This window comes from Parasteatoda tepidariorum, chromosome 6 (genome assembly GCF_043381705.1).
Source record: "Parasteatoda tepidariorum isolate YZ-2023 chromosome 6, CAS_Ptep_4.0, whole genome shotgun sequence".
NCBI classification, from domain to species: domain Eukaryota; kingdom Metazoa; phylum Arthropoda; class Arachnida; order Araneae; family Theridiidae; genus Parasteatoda; species Parasteatoda tepidariorum.
Genome location: NC_092209.1, coordinates 7,632,234 through 7,653,716, shown reverse-complemented (window position 1 = coordinate 7,653,716; position 21,483 = coordinate 7,632,234). Strand labels below are relative to the sequence as shown.

At 33.7% G+C, this 21,483-nt stretch overlaps 1 protein-coding gene across 1 annotated transcript in view; it reads right to left on the bottom strand.

Annotated features, from left to right (window-relative positions):
* Positions 1 to 5,775: 5,775 nt before the first annotated feature.
* Positions 5,776 to 21,483, bottom strand: part of LOC107440221 (low-density lipoprotein receptor-related protein 2) — a 32,584-nt gene continuing 16,876 nt past the window's right edge. The window contains exons 5-12 of the mRNA XM_071181626.1: positions 20,316 to 20,660; positions 17,759 to 18,001; positions 14,772 to 14,993; positions 13,089 to 13,319; positions 10,835 to 10,894; positions 7,961 to 8,509; positions 7,030 to 7,451; positions 5,776 to 5,901 (exon numbers count right to left, since the gene is read on the bottom strand). Coding sequence (XP_071037727.1) covers positions 5,776 to 5,901; positions 7,030 to 7,451; positions 7,961 to 8,509; positions 10,835 to 10,894; positions 13,089 to 13,319; positions 14,772 to 14,993; positions 17,759 to 18,001; positions 20,316 to 20,660 — 2,198 coding nt within the window. The remainder of the gene's footprint in view (positions 5,902 to 7,029; positions 7,452 to 7,960; positions 8,510 to 10,834; positions 10,895 to 13,088; positions 13,320 to 14,771; positions 14,994 to 17,758; positions 18,002 to 20,315; positions 20,661 to 21,483) is intronic.

Genomic DNA, 21,483 nt, shown 5'->3' with positions numbered 1-21,483 from the left:
AAAAAAAAGTTTTTATATGGATTTGAATGATTGTTTTGAATTCTTAGAATTTTGTGCATTTGCAATGTACCTAAGTTAGTAGCGAGCGAAGCGAGCTTGGTTTGCGAAGCAAACCATATAAGATTGCGTAGCAATTTTCGGGGGTTGGCGAGCGTTAGCGAGAAGGGGGCACAGCCCACTAGTTTATAAAATAAATTCCTTAAATGCTACAAACTTCAAAAGGAATTATGTATTTTATAATTTTATACGTTTTTTAAAAGTGACAAATGGTTACCAATTTTATTCAAACTCACTTCAAGAAAGCGGAAGTTACTGAATAATGGAAACCAAAATTAAAAGTGGTAAAACGTGGTGGTAAGATACTTGCCACGGCCTTCAAAAGGGTTAAAGTAGAAGTATCATAAACATATCATTGTAGTATTGAAAAAATGTCGATTGCTGCTAAATTGTAAATTTTCTGCTCAATTAGGCACCCCTAAGGAGACCCTCATTGACTCTGAAGTTTTGATATTTTGGTTCAAATTTATTAAGAAAAGACTAGTTAAGTTTTTCTGTCAGATTTTCACTCCTGAGGACCTTCCTCCTTATTGGAAGTTGCATTCTGTTGAAAGATAGTTTGTCATTCATCAAATTAGAGTGCATGTTTTAGCACCTAACTATCACTGCAACAGCAGAGTCGATTTGCACTGAATTTTAAAATGTTCGCTTAATTTGAAAACCTTAAGGAGATGCTCTTGGACAGCGAGCTTTTGGAATTTTAACAAAATCATTTAGAAAAAGATAACACTTCAGTTGATTTTACAGCTTAATTAGCTGTTTAATGGGCATGCTAATTAATTAACTTTTCAATGATTTAAAAAGTTTTTTCTTTTATTAAAAAAGTGATACGGTCTTTATCCTTTTAACTCAATAGTAAAGTTCTACCTTAAAGAGGCACAGCATGTTCAGACATTCTCAAACTTGTAACGAAAGCAATCGAGAGAACCAACTGATATATCTCATACATACTTTAACAGAAAAATGTACCTATTTAACTTTTTAAAATGTATCCTTTGCATTTTTATATATATTTGCTTGCAGTTAGAATTACAAAGCAGTCTTAACAGATATACAATTTTTAAATTTGCTACAAGTGCCAAAAATTTGGACATACACAGAAAGCATGCTCAGGTGATCCAGCCTGTATGAAATGTGCAGGAGCACATTTTACCTACCAGTGCGTGAAGTCTCTCTTCCTTCCGGCCTAATGCATCAATTGTCAAGGCGATCACCCGGCCTGTTTTACGGGCTGTGTTGCTCGGCCGAGGCGAAATCATCGCATCTTCACGCGTAGACCACAAGATGCCCCCAACAGTGAAGTTCCTAAGGATCATCAAAGAACTTCAGGAACTTTTGAAAGACGAGAAAATCATCTCATTACTCATCTCCCTGCTTCCAGCAGCCTGCCATCAAGCCTGCTACACCTTTCATGATGCCTTTCATTATTCTATCGCTTTTCGGGTTCTTTTCCGAACCACCAACACCACTTTCCTATGTACGTCCCTTTGGGATATTTGATGATGAATGGGATAAGGGCCATTTAGGCCTCAGATGCCCAGTTCTAAAATAACGAACGAACAAATTCTTAAATTCGCAGCACATACCAGTGAGTTTTATAGGTAGTATATTTTATAACCGCCGTGGAACAGCCATCCAAATTTCCTCGCATTTCAGGTTCTTTTCCCAACCAACACCACTTTCCTATGTACGTCCCTTTGGGATATTTGATGATGAATGGGATAAGGGTCATTTAGGCCTCAGATGCCCAGTTCCAAGACAACGAACGAACGAAAGATCCAAATTTAGGGTCTGAGACTGCCAATATTCATCTCCGTAGCATTGTTATTTTGAACCCAATCTAGAAGACAAAGCAATCCCGGATTAAGAAATGGGAGAAATTTGTCTTTTTGGGAACTTATTGATATAACTAACCAGCATTAACGGTACATGGAGAGGAAAACTACGAAAACCTCCCACTTTCAGTCTGACAGCAAGAGGACTCTAACCGCTCATCCGTCTAATACAAAGGACATTTTCCATTAGCACTGTGGTTGGTGCGAAACGGGTGAGGAATTTAAAACTGATGGTCATCGCTGGGATTTGAACCCGGTTTATCTCAGTTGGAGACGAGAGCTTTAGTACCGAAGCACCACAGTTCATAGCTAATATATGCTTCAATTGGAGTATTTGCAGAATAATTAATAAAAAATGGCGACCAGAAATATTTTAATTGTTACTGTTAAGCATTAACCGGTTAACGCCCAGCGTCATATATAGGACAGTTCCTTTTTTCAAAGACATTCATTGTGGAGGGAAACTTTTTTCAGCATTTTCATTTATCTGGGTGAATTAAAAGATTCTCAGATACCACAATGATGTAGTTATTTCTGATTAGATCTAGAATCATAAGGAGCAAGTACTTTTTGATCTATCAAAGACTTTTTAAATGCACTCAAAATTTTTTTGAGTGCCCCTCACACTATTGTATTAATATATTTTGCCTTGACTTGATTGATACAATATCAGGAAGCACTCTGTTTTGCGGATATTATCGTGTGTGCTGATGAAAACATTAAATCTTTTTTTTCAGGTTTTTTAAAATTAAATTTAATCCTTTTTTTTTAAACTGTAGTTTGTTATTGCCCCCCTCTTTTTTTTCGTATGTCTATAATTTTTCTTTGTTTTATTTTCATTTTGAACTTATCTAATGAGTTCTGTTTACTTGCAGCTTAAGCGCAATAAATGAAACTTATTGTTTTTNTGCAGTACGTATATGCTTAGTGCTTATAATTATGTATTTATGGTACATGTACGCATGTATATTATTTTGTAAGCAAATGCAATGTTCTGTATGTTCGTATACATAGATAAAATATGTAAGAACGTATATGAAAATAATGTATATACGTTCTCATGCATTTATGAACTTAAGTACATATATTGTATAAGTTTACGATAATAGCTCGCATAAACAATGTACCTCTGTATATACATTGTATGTATTTACGTACAATATGTAACATTGTTGTTTAAAGGTACAATATATGTAAACAGTTGCGTAAATAAAATGCTTACACGTATGCATGTACATTATGTACATAGATATATGGTATGTGCACCCAACGTATGTTCTTGTATGACTATATACTTTGTTAATACCTATGTACATATAACGTATATATGTATATAATTACAAGTAATGTAAAAATACACACTTAGATTAAAATATATGTTATTACTATTTACACAAGCATTGTTCATACAATAAGAAATTTATATAATTAAAGCTATTAAAGTTTGTTTAAAAATTTATATGTTGTAATAATTTGTTGTGTAATTTGTTGTTGTATTATTTGTTGTTTGCTTGCATTAATCAAATTAAAATGCCACTCAAAACAACCAGAAATATCACCCAAGGTTCTAATTTCGTTCGGCTTCTTCGGTCCACCGTCTCCTTTGTCTGCGTTTACATGGTGAGGAAAACCTTCCACGTTTAACCCGACAGTACGGGTATTTTAACTCATAATCCTTGAATAAGAAAGTATATTTTACGTCACCACTGTGGTCAGCGCGTCTCGGCGGTAGGCCTCCGTTGGGATTTGAACCTGATAAACTTCATTGGGAGGGGAACTGTCACGGCATGTTAAATTTATTTTTTAAAACTTCAATGTTCAAGATTTATTATGTCGAAGCTCTTATGTTGCTACCACTGAAAAACTATTTTTCAAAGTCCGTAAAAGCTAGCAGCTACGGATTCTACAAAATCGGGGGTAATAACTCGAAGGGAGACGAGGCAGTCTGTCACAAAACCTCTCCTCTCTCTCAAACTTGTTTGTTCAATCTCACTACTTCATTTTAATTTTCTCTCAGTAAAAGATACTGAACCCCAACTTTCACCCTTCAGTTGCGCTTCGGCGATTTATTATTTATTTCCACTCAGATGAATTAGTTGGAGCCCCTAGCGGGGCTGATGCTAAGATAACCAACACCTATGAGTATGAGTATTCTACAAAATATTTAAAGACACTGTCAATTGAAAATCGCAGATTTTCAGCTAATTTTGAAAACTTTTCAAAAGGCTCAACACGTCACAACTGTAACAGAAGGGCGTTCAGATGATGATGATTTGTTTATAAGCAGGTAAAAATGCTATAAATCAAATTTACTAAACTAAGAATTAAGATTCAAAGACTACCACAGAAAATATTTATCTCAGGTCGAGCAATTTAGAAACTATGTCTTATCTTGCTTTTGGATCTGGCACCTGGGCAGCGAAGCGGCCTTTTATCCCATTCATCACGTAGCATTTAATTGGAAACTTTGCAACGAGGGAAGAGGCATGTGTTTATTTTTTGCTAAAAGAATAGTGGTTGCTGAAACATGGTAACTGTTAAAAATAAAATAGATTTACTACTCTAATGGTTTGTAATAAGTTCAGATTAAGCGTTTCCTGCACCAGAAAGTGTTTAAAAGTATAAATTTCGTTCAATTTGATTAAAATATTCGTGCGTGATCGTGATGTGTATTAAGCAATCAGGCTTTAAAAGTATTAAATTTTAAGTATTTTGTTTAAATTTTCAATGTACCAACCACCATAGAAAACGGTTAGCGAATTCTTCAAGAAAATGGCTTTTGTATACAATAAAGTGATTAGAACAAGCTGATTTCTGAAGTAAATATATTACATATATTTTTAATTTAATGTGGTAGAAACTTAATAACATAATTATACATTTATACCTTGCATTTGCCATGAGACAAAGTTGGGCAAAAATGTAGTCGATTAAATTTTTCGATTACAGTAATCAATTACTTGTAATCGTATCGTGATTACAACTTTGATTACAGCTGTAATCGTGACAACAATTGTCGATTACAGTGATACATTACTTGTAATCGTGGTTACAACTTTCAAAAATTTTGATTACAGCTGTCATGATGATTACAATAATTGATTACAGTAATCAATTACCTATAATCCTGATTACAGTTTTAATCAAGATTTTTATTACTACCCTAATCATGATTCCAAGTAATTGCGATTGCGAGTAAACACAACAAAAACGGTTACGGGTAATTATGATTGCAAATAATCAAAATATATGATTGATTACAAGTAATTGTGATTATTTGTAATCAAACTATACGATTAGAAGTTATTACGAATGTATACTATATGTAAATTCAATATACAAGTATGTATGGGGTTAAATATTTTTATGTACACAAAATTCACGCCCACATGTACGTACAATTTGTGATTCCTAAATACAGGGTGTCTCAGTTAAGCGTTTCAGAACTTCTAAGAGGGGTAGGGGGCATCCTGACGACTCGAAATCATATAGCAATGTGGGTTCGGAAATGCTTTCCTGAAGCAGTGACGTACACAGAAGCACCATAAAGAAAAGAGACCGTAAGTGAAAAATCGCTATAATAATACATTGAAAAAATTATATGGTACATGGGCGAAAGTAAGTGTTCGAAGTTTCTGCCACCGGCTACAATGTACACCTCACATCTCCGGTGCATGGACAATCGAACATTCTGCAATACTCCAGGCATATCTTGCAGGCAGCTACTGCGATTCTTGCAACCAGCATTATCAACAGGGGTGTAAGTAACCAGTGCTTTCATATGTCTCCAGAAATCAAGACATGATAGGTCGGGTGACCGAGGAGGCCATATAATTTTTTCAATGTATTATTATAGCGATTTTTCACTTACGGTCTCTTTTCTTTATGGTGCTTCTGTGTACGTCACTGCTTCAGGAAAGCATTTCCGACCCCACATTGCTATATGATTTCGAGTCGTCAAGATGTCCCCTCTCCCTCTTAGAAGTTCTGAAACGCTTAGCTGAGACACCTGTATACATATACAATGTATGCACGAACGTTGTTTTTACGTACAAGAACAATTAAAGCTGAAAACTTAATTTAAATATCGTTAGATTTTTTTTATTTAGCTTGATTGAGTCGCTAACTGTGTTCAAATGCCAGCGATGGTTGGTCGACACGAGTTTTGCACCCGGCTCGCAGAGCTGACGTAAAATATTCTCATTGCAGATGGTTAAATCGACGGGACAAGTATTTTAACTCATGATCCCAGAAAAAGGAACAATATTTTAAATTACCATTGTGGTCTGCCACCGCTGGGATTTGAACCTGATAAATTTCATGAGGAGGTGAACTATCGTGGCATGTTAAAAAACTTTAGAGTTCAAGATTTGTTATGTCTAACAGCTAATGTTTCATTCACAAAAATACTATTTTTCAAAGTCCATAAAAGATGGCAGCTACATAGATGCAAACTGCTACGGATTCTATAAAATATTTTAAGAAATAGTCAAGTAAAAATCGCAGATTTTCGGTAAATTTTCAAAAGGTTTAACACATCACAACTGTAATAGAGCGGCGTTTCATATGATGATGATTTGTTTATAAGCAGTGGTGGGTAAAAATGCTATAAATTGAGTTTACTAAACTAAGAATTATGTTTTCATATTCAAAGACTACCACTACTGGGGAAGAGGCAGACGTGTGTTTCTTGCTGAGAGAAAAGTGATAGCTAAAACTTGGTGAATGTTTAAATAAAATAGATTTACTATTTTAATGGTTTGCAATTAATTTAGATTAAGAATTTCCTGGACTGGAAATTGTTTAAAAGTATGGATCTCCGTATTATTTGATTTAACTATTCGTGTGTGATGTATATCAATCAACTAGAATTCATGAGTATCATATATAAATGTCTTTCTTATTTTCATTGTACCTACCATCATAGAAAATGGTTAGCAATTACTTCAATAAAAAAATTAGAGGATAATTACTTAAATTGGTTCATCATCATCAATATTTATCTGGGCGCCTGAGGCCGTTAGCGGCCTTTTTTCCATTCGTCTTGAATTGTGATCTTTAGGGTGGTTCTGTCTGGTAATTGGAATGCAATTGAAGTAAATGGAATTTAAATATTTTGGATTTTAGATAAAATTACGTCACTACAAAAGTAAGCTGCCATCGGCCTGAGGTTTATGCCTTCTCTTAAGTTTTCAAAAGTAAAAATTTCGTTGAATCCTGCGGTGTCACAATTTATGATTTTTTCAAAAAATCTGAAATTTAGCTTTGCAATATGATGATCTAAAGAATCTATGTTGAGGTCGCGATGTATGTTTTTATTTCTGATAAACCATCTTGCTTTTGTTATTTTCCTGAGGATTTTTTTCTGGCATGTTTTGAGTTTTTTAAGGAGTGATGTGGAGATGTTGCAGCAAGCTGGAGATGCATAAGTCAGGATGGAGCGGATCATTGAGATGTAGTGTATACGTTTAAGTCTAAGTTCCATTTTGAGGTTCTGAAGAAGGATTTGTAATATGTGGCAGGCTGCTTGAGCTTTGTTGATAACTGTTTTGATGTGATCTTTCCAATTAAATTTACTGTTAATGACCAGACCAAGGTATTTTGCACTTTTGACTTTGGGGATAATTTCATTAACCCCTTGGGGACGGGTGATTCAGAAAAGCATTCGTACAAAATCAGAATCAAGTTGCAATTAAATAAAAAACGGTAACTTAAATGTAGCCGTTACTAATTTGACAGACTTACTTTGCTTTTATTTTAATTATTGTTAGTTTAATCATATATATAATCAATGTTAATTCAAAGTATAACTAAATAGTTTTATTTTGAACAAAGTAATGGTGAATTAAATAAATCAAAAAATTATAACTCCGCCCACAAATAAACTGCTAAAGAAATACTTTGATTACCAGTTTTATCTTCTTACCCTGATTAATACGGTTTTTTGCTGTCACGTATTTGTGACAGTCGGCGCGAAAGGGTTAAAGAGAACAATTTGATTTTTGGGGAGGATGGTTTTTCTTTTATGCTGAATGATTAGTACATAGTTTTGATTTTTGTCCGTTTACTTTGAATTTCCAGTCTAGACACCATGTTTCGATTTCCTTCAGTTTTCCTTGGAGTCTTTGTAGGGCAATGTTGGTTTTTTTTTACTATGATTCCAGTGTCATCTGCGAAAAGTGCTGTGATGCTGTTAAAGTCTTGTTTGTCGACAGGAAAGTCGTGGGTAAATAATATAAATAATATGGGCCCAAGAATGCTTCCTTGGGGCACTCCTGCTGTTACTTTTCTGTTTGTTGACTTCATGTGCTTAAAGCTAACTTGAAAAGTTCTATTATGTAAGTAGGCTTGTATAATTTTTATGATACCAGATGGAAATTTCAGTTTTATAAGCTTGAAGATGATGCCCTGGTGCCAAACCCGATCGAATGCTTCTGCTATAACTAGCATCAGAAATGCTGAACTCTGTTTGTTGTGGAGGCCGCGGCCAATAGAGTCGACTATTCTAGGGAGCTGTTTGGTTGTGTCAAGATGCTTCCGAAAGCCATACTGTTCGTCTGGTAATTTGGTAAGGTGAGGCATAATCCGCGTGTAGATAATTTTCTCCATAAGTTTTCCTAAATTGCACAAGAGACTGATGGGTCTGTGCTTAAATTGGTTGCTGGATATTGGGGTTATCTCGGCGTTTGGCGCGAAGCGCCACTAACCGATTCATCGATTCTGTTTTGTCGTATTCTAGGAGGTCCAAAATATCTTTGAAGTTGTAGTATGTTGTAACGACAAATCAAGTCCTTAAAGAAGTAAATCTTTAGTTTTGAAGTGAAAATCATCTTTGGAATGGGGAGATTCCTTTGAGCAGAGTTGTATGATACTTAGATAGGTTGGATTTTAAAATTAAATATACTATATATATTTTTTAATTTAAGGTGGTAGATTTTTAATCATTTAAATATACATATATGCATTGCGTGCGTATACCATAGGAGGGTACGTTTAAATTGATAGTAATAAAGGAATGACGCATGAGTTGATATATCTATAACTGCTACTTCTGAAAAAAAAATTACTTTTTGTATAGTTTTACGACTTTATTGCAGTGTTGAGAAACGGTGCAGGAAAACATTAAGTGATTTATTTAAATAGATATTTACAATATAAAATATGTTTAGATTCACTTAACTTACTGCAACATTAATCTTTAATTTTTAATAAACAACTACATATATTTAAATGCTGCTTCAAATAAAAGTAATAATAAGAAGTATTTTTCATTAAATAATTCTTACCGATATTCATAATTTAAATTGAAATATTTACGCTCCTTATGAGTTAAATAGTATTTATTTGTGTTTGATTTTTTCCAAAGTATTCATTTCTGTCTGCTTTTTTATCCAATTGTATTGTACAATAAACACACTATTTTATCATTCTCCAGAAAAAAAAAATCTAACTTCGACCTTAGATTAAATTTTCTTCTTTTCAATTAGACATAATGTAGAAAAATTAATATCGAAAAAAAAATAGTACTTAGATTTTCATACAACTGTAACCTATTCAGGCCTGCCAACTAATACGGTGTTAGTAAAATATTTTACAGAGGGGTAGACACTTAAGAAGTTTGTTTAACACGTTGAGCGCCGCGTCAGCCATCGGTGACTGACACTGGACTTTTCATTTAGGCCGCGTCAACGACTGGTGACTGACACTGAAATTACATTTATGCTGCGTCAACGAACGGTGGCTGACACTGAAATTACATTTAGGCTGCGTCAACGACCGGTGGCTGACACTGAAATTACATTTATGCTGCGTCAACGACCGGTGGCTGACACTGAAATTACATTTAGGCTGCGTCAACGACCGGTGGCTGACACTGAAATTACATTTAAGCCGCGTCGACGACCTGTGGCTGACACTGAAATTACATTTAGGCTGCGTCAACGACCGGTGGCTGACACTGAAATTACATTTAGGCGGCGTCTGCCACCGCTTGCTGACACTGACCTTTCACATAGGACGCGCGAAACAGCTGGCTGACAGCGTATAACATGATACAGAGCTGTAAAATTTACACTCTATTATGGAATTGCAGAATATTTGTTCAAAATTTGCTTAATTATTGTGATTCTTGGCTTAATAAATTCAATTTAGTAGATTTTTATCCATCACTATTTTCTAACAATTTGTAGGTATATATAATTCACCACTTTTTTCACGTTTGTCATGCTAAACCTTTTAAAACTAAAAAAATATGTCTAATATTTTCAACTTTAGTTTGCAGTTAATTACAGTTTGGCCATACGGGCAAGCCACGTAAAATTAGCGTGGCGTTTAACGTGTTAAGTTAAGCAGGGAACAATTGAAAAATTAAGTATATATATATATATATATATATATATATACTTAATTTTACTTAATATACCATGCTAAACCTTTTATAAACTAGAAAACTCTGTCTATATTTGCAAATTTAGTTTGTAGTTATTTACCGTGTGGCCAGAAGAGAAAGCCATGTAAAATTACCTATGCCTATGCGATTTATTAATCTAAATTTCGGCCCCGTTAGGAGCCCCAACTCATTCATCTCAGTGGTAGATATGGTACATAGCCGTGGCTCCAATCAGAAGAGTGTACAAAATTTAAAAAGCAAGCATGTAAAATTAACGTGGCATTCAACGTCTTAAGTAGAAGTATGCTAAACTTTTTAGTGGAAGCATTGAAGAGTGGTCGATTTGAGCTAAATATTGAAATATTCGCTCAATTAGACAACCTTTTATTTATTTAAATTCAAATACATAAAAAATTCATTTGATTAAGCATCAACAGCAATAAATATTGAAATTAAAAAGAATAAAACATTTTGAGAATTTTGAATTTGAAGTATTAAGATTTGGTTGAAATTCGCTTGAAAATGTTCAGAAAAAACTCTTTAAAAACCACACTTGAATCTTCCAATTCATCAATAATACTGTCGCTATCATCAGACTCCTTTTTCACATCATCTAAATGAAACAAATATCTAATTATACAAAAAAAAATTCATCAATTTTTAAACCAACGATAAAAAATCAGAAGACAATCTTCGACATGAAATGCATTAAATGCAACTAAGTACATATTTAATGGGAATTTTGAAAATTTGAGTTTTAAAGTTTTGCCTGCTTTTTTATTCAAAGACTCAAAAAAAAAAATTCTTCCAATATTTGATCCAGGAGTTCCTTTGTCTTCTGGATTGGGCTTAAAATTACATAACTACGAAGTTGAACATTGGTAGTTTAAAAGCAGTAAAAAATAACTAAGCTGCAAACTTTAAGATTTTATAAGTTTTGGTATTAACAAATAATTTAATTTTAAACAAGTTAGAATGGTTCTGTTATCAGCTTTTTCCGGGTTACAAACAGGCATGAATATTTTCAAAAACTAATTTTTGTTTTCGCAAATAACGCAATTTTGGCAATTGTCGGCATTTCACAGCATTCGTTTTTTGAATATCGTGTTGACGATGTCGATCGACATTGTATAACGTTTGTAAATGGTGAGAGATGTTGATCGACATTCCCCAGCGGTTTTTACTATCTCGAACAATATTGTTTTGCGATATTGAATATACGTTATTAAAGGGGTCCATTTTTATATAGTATAATATTTCACAACGATATTGTTCAATTTTCGAAGATAAATTTTTTACAATTTGGTTTTGAGATATGTGCTACTTGGGTCGTAAAACCATAATTAGGCCGACTGCTCACCGACGATTATAAAATAAAATAAGTTGAGGTGCGTCATCTTGCATCCAAACGATGTCATTCAGCGCATAGTAGCAGTAATTCTGGTATGACGTAAATTTACATCACGGCTACATAGCGTCAGCCTGTTACAGAGCATATGTTACAAATCCCGATGCTGGTGCTTCCTCAAAAAATTTCAGGATGCCAACTGACGCCTAACCATGTGCGTCCGACATTTTAAAGGTTTTCTTCGTTTGAATATCTGGTAATGGTTATTCTATAATTTTTTTTGACTTTATCATGGGCATTGACTCTATCTTTGCGCTTCCTCAATATTTTTGTTATGTTCAGGTGTTGTTTTGTGTGTTCAGTGCTTTTATCATTCATGTGTTTCCTTGTTCATGTGTTTTTGGACGTGGGGAGAGCTGCTTTTTGTGTGTCGTGCAGAGCGTACCTGTTTTTGTGATACGCGTACCATTTAACACTGCGTTTAAGGTTTTCGTATGCGATGAACTTTTTCAACGAAAAAAATGGGTGACACAAATTTGAAAATGTCGAGTCACTTTACCTATAAAACCGTAACCGTTGTCGTTTTTAGAATCTCAATCTTATACCTCTGAATACACTACATCTGAAATATCCTCATCTCGATTGGTTGAGCAACAGCTAGCGGTCTATGAAACGGACAAATTTTTTTTATGACCATCCCTTTCTCACAAATGTATTTCAAATTGAATGGATTGACGTGCATCTGAAAGAATTTTTATAGTTTTTTTTCCTGTCAGCAGCGAGCGACCTTTGACCACGGCCAGCATGTAAATGACCACTGTAACTATTTTAAAAATTAGCGCGAAAAAAGACATCGGTTTTCCCTAGAAGTTTGCAACGAATCTTAATGCCTTGTTTCTTAGGACAGGTCAGCGTTACAAAACATTAGCTTGAAGCGAGCGCTAACCTCTTGAATGGTCAATTTGTGCGTAAGACAACGTAACGCTCACTACCGAAACAATGGCAGACAACAGCAAAACCGATTGTTGAAATCGGCCAAGATTTTCAATCGAGGTAAAATTAATCTCTGAAATTTAAAAATGATCTAATTTGTATAATGTGAGATGAATCATACAAAGATCCCATGCTTTAAACAATCTGTGGTTACAGATTAAAAGGAATTTTTTCCCCCTCTTCAGCACTGGTTGACACATATAAAGTTATAGGAACGAGCCACAAAATCAAAATAGATATTTGTTTACGTCATTAAAGCATGCGCAATGTGAGATAATGTCTGAGTTGGAACGACTGCTCACGCTGTGCTTGCGAAACAGTATTTTGCTGGTGTCAGGGAACGTCAACTTTCAGCTGACGCCCACAGAAGGCCCTTGTCTTAAGAAAGCAATCCCTTCCATCCATTTCTTAAAAATTTATTTTTGTGATTCGCGGTTTTATTAAAAACATGTAATACTTTATTTACCACAGTTATCTTCATCACTTCCATCTGAACAGTCCCTCTGATGATTGCAAACATATCGTTCAGGAATGCATTTATGTTCATCGCATCTAAATTGAGTTTCCTCGTCGCACTCATAGGTTTCGCAGTTTTCTTCATCATTTCCTTTCTTGCAATCCTCCTTTCCGTCACATCTGTATTTTTGAGGAATACATTGCTTGTTGCCGCAAAAAAACCCTCCGCATTCGGATTGTGCTGATGAAAAAAATTACACTCAGAGTCAAAAATCATTCTACTTAGAGTTCATTATTTAATAAACTTTAAATAATTCCACCAACTGCATTCTTAGATGCTTAAACGTTACTGTTTTCAGCATTTTAAAGTATTTGTTTTTGGACTTTTAAAGATTTTTTTTTGCTTTATGGAGATGGTGTATAGCTGGGAAACTATCTGGGAAAAGAAACAATATAAACTTGAAACCGCGGGCGTGATAATTTTCTTTAACCCATCCAAAATTTGCACAGATACTAAATAGTTTCCTAAAATAATTTCTCAAAATAGTTAAAAAAAAATTTTTATTAGGCTTAGCACCGAAATTTTGAATATCTAATGCATTCTAAATATTGACTTAAGTAGAATTTGTATGTGTATGTATTTTCACATGTAGCCAAGATTTTTTTGTTTTAATACATTTTCATTTAAAATATGAATTAGTCTTTCATTATTGACTATGCTTCATGCTATTTTTTCAGGTAGGAAAAAACGATAGTGCACGTGCAGGCCGGTAACCAGAACCTCAAGGTTTATTTATAATCCCTCTAAATATATCTTTATTTTATTAGATTACGTAGAGCAGATTAATTTATAATTAATTCTAATCCAAATTGCAACATGGTTAAATCGATTAATACTGTTAACTAATCATGAGGCACGTGGCTGACCTGCATGAGCACGTCGGAGAATGGTAATTGATATTTAACGTAAGAAATGAAACGATTATTTTGCTTTGGTTAAATCACATCGAAAAAAATTGGTTTTCCGTAGCAGTATGCAACGAATCTTAAGGCCTGGTTTCTTAGGACAGGTCGACGTTAGAAAACGTTACCTTGATGCGAGTGTTAACCTCTTGATTATTCAATTTGCGCTTTAGACAGCATACGTCATCGAACGCTCAGCTTGAACGACAATAGCCGTTCGAATTAACTGCAGTTGATTTACAACGTAACGTTAACTACCGAAACAATGGCGGACAAACAGCCAACAGATAATTGAAATCGGCCAAGATTTTGATTTCGAGGAAAAATTAACCTCTGAAATTTAAAAAAAATGACCTAATTTGTATAATGTAAGATATAAATCATACAAAGATCCCGTGCTTTAAACAATCTGTGGTTACAGATTGAAACGTCATTTTTTTCGTTCTTAAGCACTGGTTGACACATATAAAGTTATAGGAATGAGTTACAAGATCAAAATAGATATTTGTTTACGTCATTAAAGCATGCGCAATGTGAGATAATGTCTGAGTAGGAACGACTGCTCACGCTGAGCTTGCAAAACAGTATTTTGTTGGGGGTCAGGGTACGTCAACTTTCTGCTGACGCCCACAGAAGGTCCTTGTCTTAAGAAACCAGTCCCTTCCATCCATTCTTCTTTATTATTTTTGTGATTCGCGGTTTTATTAAAAATATGTAATACTTTATTTACCACAGTTATCTTCATCACTTCCATCTGAACAGTCCCTCCGACGATTGCAAACATATCGTTCAGGAATGAATCTATTTTCATCGCATCTGAACTGAGTTTCCTCGTCGCCCTCACAGTTTTCTTCATCATTTCCGTTTCTGCAATCCTTCCTTCCGTCACACCTATACATTTGAGGAATACATTCTTTGTTGCCGCAATAAAACCCTCCGCATTCGGATTGCGCTGATTAAAAAAAAAAAAAAAAAAAAAAAAAAAAAAAAAAAAAAAAAAAAAAAAACACAGAGTCAAAAATCATTCTACTTCACTATATAATAAACTTAACTATATAATAAACTATATAATAAACTCACTTCACTATATAATAAACTTAAAATGTTTCCGCCAACTGCATTCTTAAATGTTTAAACATTACTGTTTTCAGCATTTTAAAGAATTTAGTTTCGGACTTTTTGCAGATTTTTTGTTTTTGTTTTATGGAAATGGTGTATAGCTGAGCTATACTATCTGGGATTAGAAACAACATAAACTTAAAACCCAGATAGCAAAATAAGTTTTTTTTCACTCAACAAAAACCTCTTAACCTAAAATTTGGCTGTGATTTGATGATTGATGTAGAGCAGTGTTTGCCAACTGGCGGCTCGCGAAGCCTTTTTAATGGCCCGCTAACTAAAATATATTAGTTATCTTTTTTCTGCCGACAATTTTCGTAAAAAAATCTATATGTGTTTAAAATGCTTTTCTTTCGTTTAAAAAACCCTAATTTCTTAGTTTCTGTGAAATCTAACATACCAACGGTGCAAAAAAATGTATTTCTCATGTCTTGCATCCAAGAAAATATTTATTCAAATTCAAAAATAATCATGTTTGTTGCTCTTTTTAATTTCGTTTTTTTCGTATTTTGTGAATATAATTTAGCACGTGCGTATAAGAAATTTTCTCTACGAAATTCTCTGATTTAACTTTTTGATACTACTCATTTTGGATGAAATTATTTACATTTGTAAATTTTAAAACTCATAAAAAAGGGAATGAATATCATGTTTTATTTAAAGCCTTGAATATCGCAAGAACGGAAAAGATGAAAAAAAAATTAATATGCTCGAGAATTTTTTGTTGTTGTTGTTTCTATGATTCCTAATAAGTCGGAAAAAAGTTAACTTATTACATAATTAAATTTAAAAGAAGAAAAAAAAATCTTGCGACTAAGTTTCTGATTAAGATAAGATTAAAAATGAATACTCAATCAGCATTATTTGAAATTCTTTTTATTTTGCTTTCTAATATTGAAAAAACTTTCATAAAAATTCGTCACTAGTATTTAATGTTCCTTTATACATTCAAGAGTCTTGTAAAATTTTGGTAAAGTTGCGGCCCGCCATTTGACTGGTGTTTTTAATTGCGGCTCCCAGCAACATGTAAGTTGCAAACCCCTGGTGCATAGGCTGATTGTTTTTAAGCAGGTTAATAATTTTTTTTAAATGTTCATTATTTAAATACATAATTATTATTAAATAATTTAATGATTAATAATTGCTCATTATTTAAGTGCTTAATAATTTAAACAGTTAAATAGTAATATAAATATTCGTCCGTTATCAAGACAAATTGTTGGATTGACTTAATTGTTGTTGTCCCAAATTGTTACCACAGCTTAAAATTAATACACTTAACTAAACTACCGTATATAACTATAGAAGGAACTCTGAACTAAATTAGTTAAGTGTCACATTTTCAGATGGCAGCAAGCGTTGACATTTTGGCAGATCAAAAATCCAAATTCATCGAAATAGTGCTTTTATTTTTAGAAGAATTGCGTTAGTATTTCATATTTTGACTTTCCGTCATAAAACTTTTGCACTGATTAATTAGCATATTTTAAGTATGATAATAAATAATTTCTAACGATAGTTATGCGAAGATATGATATCTAATCGTTAGATCATTCACAGAGAAAGACTGATGGTAGCGTATATGATAACGTGATTTGATAACACCTTTCAATAGTAATCATAACTTATTTGAATGCAAAGTATTTTTACTAATGACGAGAAAACTTCATGTATTTTAAAGTTGAAAAAAAAACTTGTACTAAACCGTAGAGTTTCAAATACTCAAGTCCCGCAGTGAACTATTAGTAAGCACAGCCAGTAGAACACTGAAGTTAAGCATCGCAGGATGCGGTCAGTAAGCGGGTGGGTGACCACTTTGATCAGACCTGCTCAGGGACCGAGGGTGCACGGTATCGGTCTTCGTTAAACTGTTCCACCTTTTATTAACCGTCGCTGCACAGCTGACCCAATTTTATGGGTTTACGACTACTAACGTTCAACTTCGCAGCCTTGTAATTTTGAATCTAATCCAGAAGACAAGGGAACTCCTGGATCAAGTATTGGGAGAAATTTGCCTTCGTGGAGGACTTTTTTTTTATGGAACTAACCCGCATTTACGTGACATAGAGAAGAAGACCACGAGAACCCCCATGGTTAGCTTGACGGCAAAGGAACTTTAACCCATGATCCGTGTATCACTGAGGATATTTTATGTCGGCACTGCGGTCGACGCAAGCCGGATGCGGAATTCGTATCGACTGGGATTCGAACCCAGTTCGCCTCATTGGAAGACGAACGCTCTATCACATGAGCCATCACGGCTCAAACTGTTCTATCGTAAAGTTCACGACTTCACGTGCATGATTGCGATGGCATGTCTTCTGATCATCCTTATGGATGTTTCCCTGACCGTCGTCAATACCCCATTGCACAGCTCTAGTGCGACGTAAATAAAGTATACTACCTATCTATCAAAAATGCAGATTTTTTTTAGACTATCTAAATACAAATAAACTATTGCAAAGATTACTCAAGATAACGCTGAACTCACTTGTTTCTGAACTTCAAAATACCAATTAGAGGTGAAACAGAATTCGTCATGAAAAGTTTCTCCCGTGGTATAGTTCCTCATAAAAAACGATTAAAAATATAACTTACAGCAAATTCTTTCATCAGACATTTCGAAGCAGTCATAACTACCGTCACAAACGTGCTCTTTTGGGATGCATTGTCCATACTTGCATTGGAACTCTCCATCCTCACAAGAATTGAGTCTGCAGCCATCTTCGTCTTCCCCTTCAGAACAATCCTCCATACTATCGCAGACCCAAAGCTGCGAAATGCAAGTACCATTGTTACATTTGAATCGTGGGGGTGAGCATTCTTCGGATGGAATGAAATCTGAAACAGAAAAAGGCTTCGCATAGTGTAAAGTATTTTTGGTAATTGTCAGCTTGTAAGTTTTAAGTTAGTCAATTGTAAGTTAGTTAGTTGTAAGTTAGTAAGTTGTCAATTTGTAAGTTAGACAGCATAAGTCATCGAGTGCTCAGCTTGAACGACGACTGACGTCCGAATCAACTGCAGTTGGATTACAACGCACAGTGGCCCAGCATCCAAGGTTTCGTGGCCAAAATTAGTATTTCGATAAAATTTGTTTCAAAATTTGGGGTACTTTATTTAGGGTTTTCGCGCGTAGGTAAATTGAATTCATAGTTGAAATTTTGAAATACACTAAAAATACCAACAAAAAAGATGGCGGCTGAAATATGGTGAGCTAAATAAAAAGAAATAGTACGTTTAAATAATAAATATAGCAATGAAAATATAATAATTTTCGTAATTTTATATTAAAAATGAAAAGCAAATTATATTTCCGAAGTAATATTTCGAAATAACGCGAAAACGTGAAAAAACATAATTTTTGTTTCTCTGTATATTTAGTTCACCTTTGCAATATGAGCAAAATGGGGCAGGTTTTTTCGAAAGAAGAAACATCAAAGAACACAACAAAAAATAGTTTAGCTGATTATCTCGTGAAAGTTTTTGGATTTAAGTTTTGAAAGTCATTCAAACGTTGTAAAATGTAGTAAGAGTATTAACTAATACAACAAATTGAAAAATTGTACTATAATTTCAGACTAATTACTCTGATAAAAATGTAACAGAAAGGTGAAATTCCTATATATATTTCTGAAATATAAATTTAAAAATTACATTAAAAAATTTTTTTTTAAACATATTTTTCACTACATTGTATTTTCGATGGTCCAAAAAGTAAATTATAATGTTTGGAATGATTATGAGTACTTAATTTTGGCTATATTATAACTGCCTGCACTTATTTTAGTTGAAAATTTAATTTTGACTTCTCGCCAAAGATCATGATCTACTGGCCCGCAGTGCTCAGTGAGGATTTTTAATGTTTCTCAGATTCCTTTCCTTAACCCTTTGACGCAGAATTTTTATAAAAAAATATTTTTCATTATCTCGTATTAATTTAGGTCAAAATAATTGTAAAATATTATATTTAGCATTTAATAATTTATAGTTATTAAATACAGAAGGAAACATCGTTGTATTTTTCCGAGTATTCTAACCTGTGTATTTTTCTGAGAATCTTCTAAACACAGCTCACTTCCAATAATTTTTCAAATTTGCACTTATTTTCTATGACTTGACTCTGAAGGAAATGGCTATTCAACATAGAAATTTCTTTGGTATTACAAAAAAATCACTTATTGATAAATGTTTGAATATGAATGGAAAAAGAAATTAATGCTTCTTTGTTTTTGTATTTTATATTTTAGTACAAATATAATTCCGAAAATCTAATGGATTTATTGACTGTTCTTTATAATTGAAAAATATCAAAATGTATTTTTGCTTGTCATCAGAGCGTCAGAAAAAAAATATATACGTATAAATGAAGGTTTCCGGTATTTGATCTGTGTCAAGAGTCTGCTCTCGCAAATCTAAAAGCCACTAATAACTATATGACTTTCGTTTCGTTGGCAGAAACTTTAGCGAAAACCTGTCGACATAATCCTTTACTAGATAAATAATGTCAGTACCCAGAGGACAAGTAACCTTACGGCATCCTTGTGTTGGAATTTTCATCTAAATGTCACGAAAATGATTGTATTAAAAACCTTTTTTCAAGAAAACAAAAATATTGCGGTTTCAAACTTTTCAGGATTAAAAATAATATTTTTTAAAGCTTTTTTTTAAAACTTAGGTCCATCATAACATATTAGCTGACATCACACTAGCGATAGGATGAAATTGCATTGTCCATTAAAATTTCATGGCGGGGTGGATTTTAGATGAGCATACAAGACTTTGCAAAACGAAACTTTATAATGACCTAGATTTAATATTATTTTCACCTTAAGACTAGTTTTATTAAAGGATGTTTTCACGCTAGAAAACATTAGGTCAACCTCGATTTAAGGTTTTTATATCGATTAATGTTTATACAAGGTTTTGGATTAGGGTAATGTTCCTAGAATAAAGCAGATGGTCTCAGATCTCGTTTTAAGTTTAGAAGGCTTACCAGTAAACCACATAACAATCCTTTTTAGGTTTACATTAAAAGGGTTTTGGTGAGTGAAAATAAACCTTATTTTGCTATCTGGGTCTGGGATTTTCGGGAGCGAAGTAATAGACAGATTCGGAACTTTCAAATATTTTAAAATGCAGATAAAGTTTTATTTACCGCAATTTGATTCGTCACTCTTATCTCTACAGTCATAATTTCCACCGCATGCTTGTGATTTCGGGATGCATTGCCCGCTTCTACATCGGAAGTCTGTTTCTAAGTCACATGCAAGGCAATCGCTTTCGTCACTGTCATCTGCACAGTCATATATTCCATCACATACGTAGAATGAATAGATGATGCATTGCCCGCTTCGACATCGAAAGTGGTGATCTGCGGCACAAACTCTGGAATGACAATCGCGTTCGTCACTGTTATCTTCGCAATCTTCCTCTCCGTCGCAAACATGCTCATACCTGATACAATTTCCATCGTCGCATTGAAATTGGAAAAACGAACAATCTGTATCAAAAAAATAAAAATAAATAAATTCTTCGAAATAAATATCGATTTCAGTTACTGAAAGGTAGGCTAATAATAGGTACAAGAATCAAAACTTTTGATTTTTTTTAAATAAAATTCTTATTTTTAATTATTTTTCATTTATTTTCGATGGAAATAAATCCGTTAGCTTGCTCCTCTTTCCTTATAGTTCGCTTTCTTTTTCCCCCTTTCATGAAATTGTACTAAGTTCATTTCGTGCAAGAGACATTTTTACTAATATCTAGTTTTTTTACATATAAAAAAATTACTTTAAAAAAATGACATTTTGACGTTATTTTTCCCGTTTTCAACTCTTCCTTAATTATTGATCAATTTTCCCGTTTTTATTGTTTATAGGAAATTTCATGTAGTATATTTTGTATAAACGTTCTTTTTTGTATCCAATGATTTCTGCAGTATTGTAGTGTATCTACCACTACAAATATACAATTCCAATTCATTAGTTTGTAAGAAATGTTAACTCGATTCTATGATGGGCTACCTAATTCTCATAGATGAAGTTTAACATTGTTGTTATCTACACTACCTCCACGTAAGTAACTTTCGGATCTGATGTGAACTCGCCTACCTTATCAAATATTCCCATTCGATCTGAACACGCCATTATTGACAGTAATGCCCACTTCGATCTGAACATGCCAGCTTCGATGGGTGGTCCACATTGAAAATTGACTTGTGTCTGTCACATTATCCAACTGCTCGGGTTGTTGTCACTCAGTCACACAACGTCGGCCTGCATACACTTGACTGCTAATGGCAACCGTGAACTTAATACAGATCT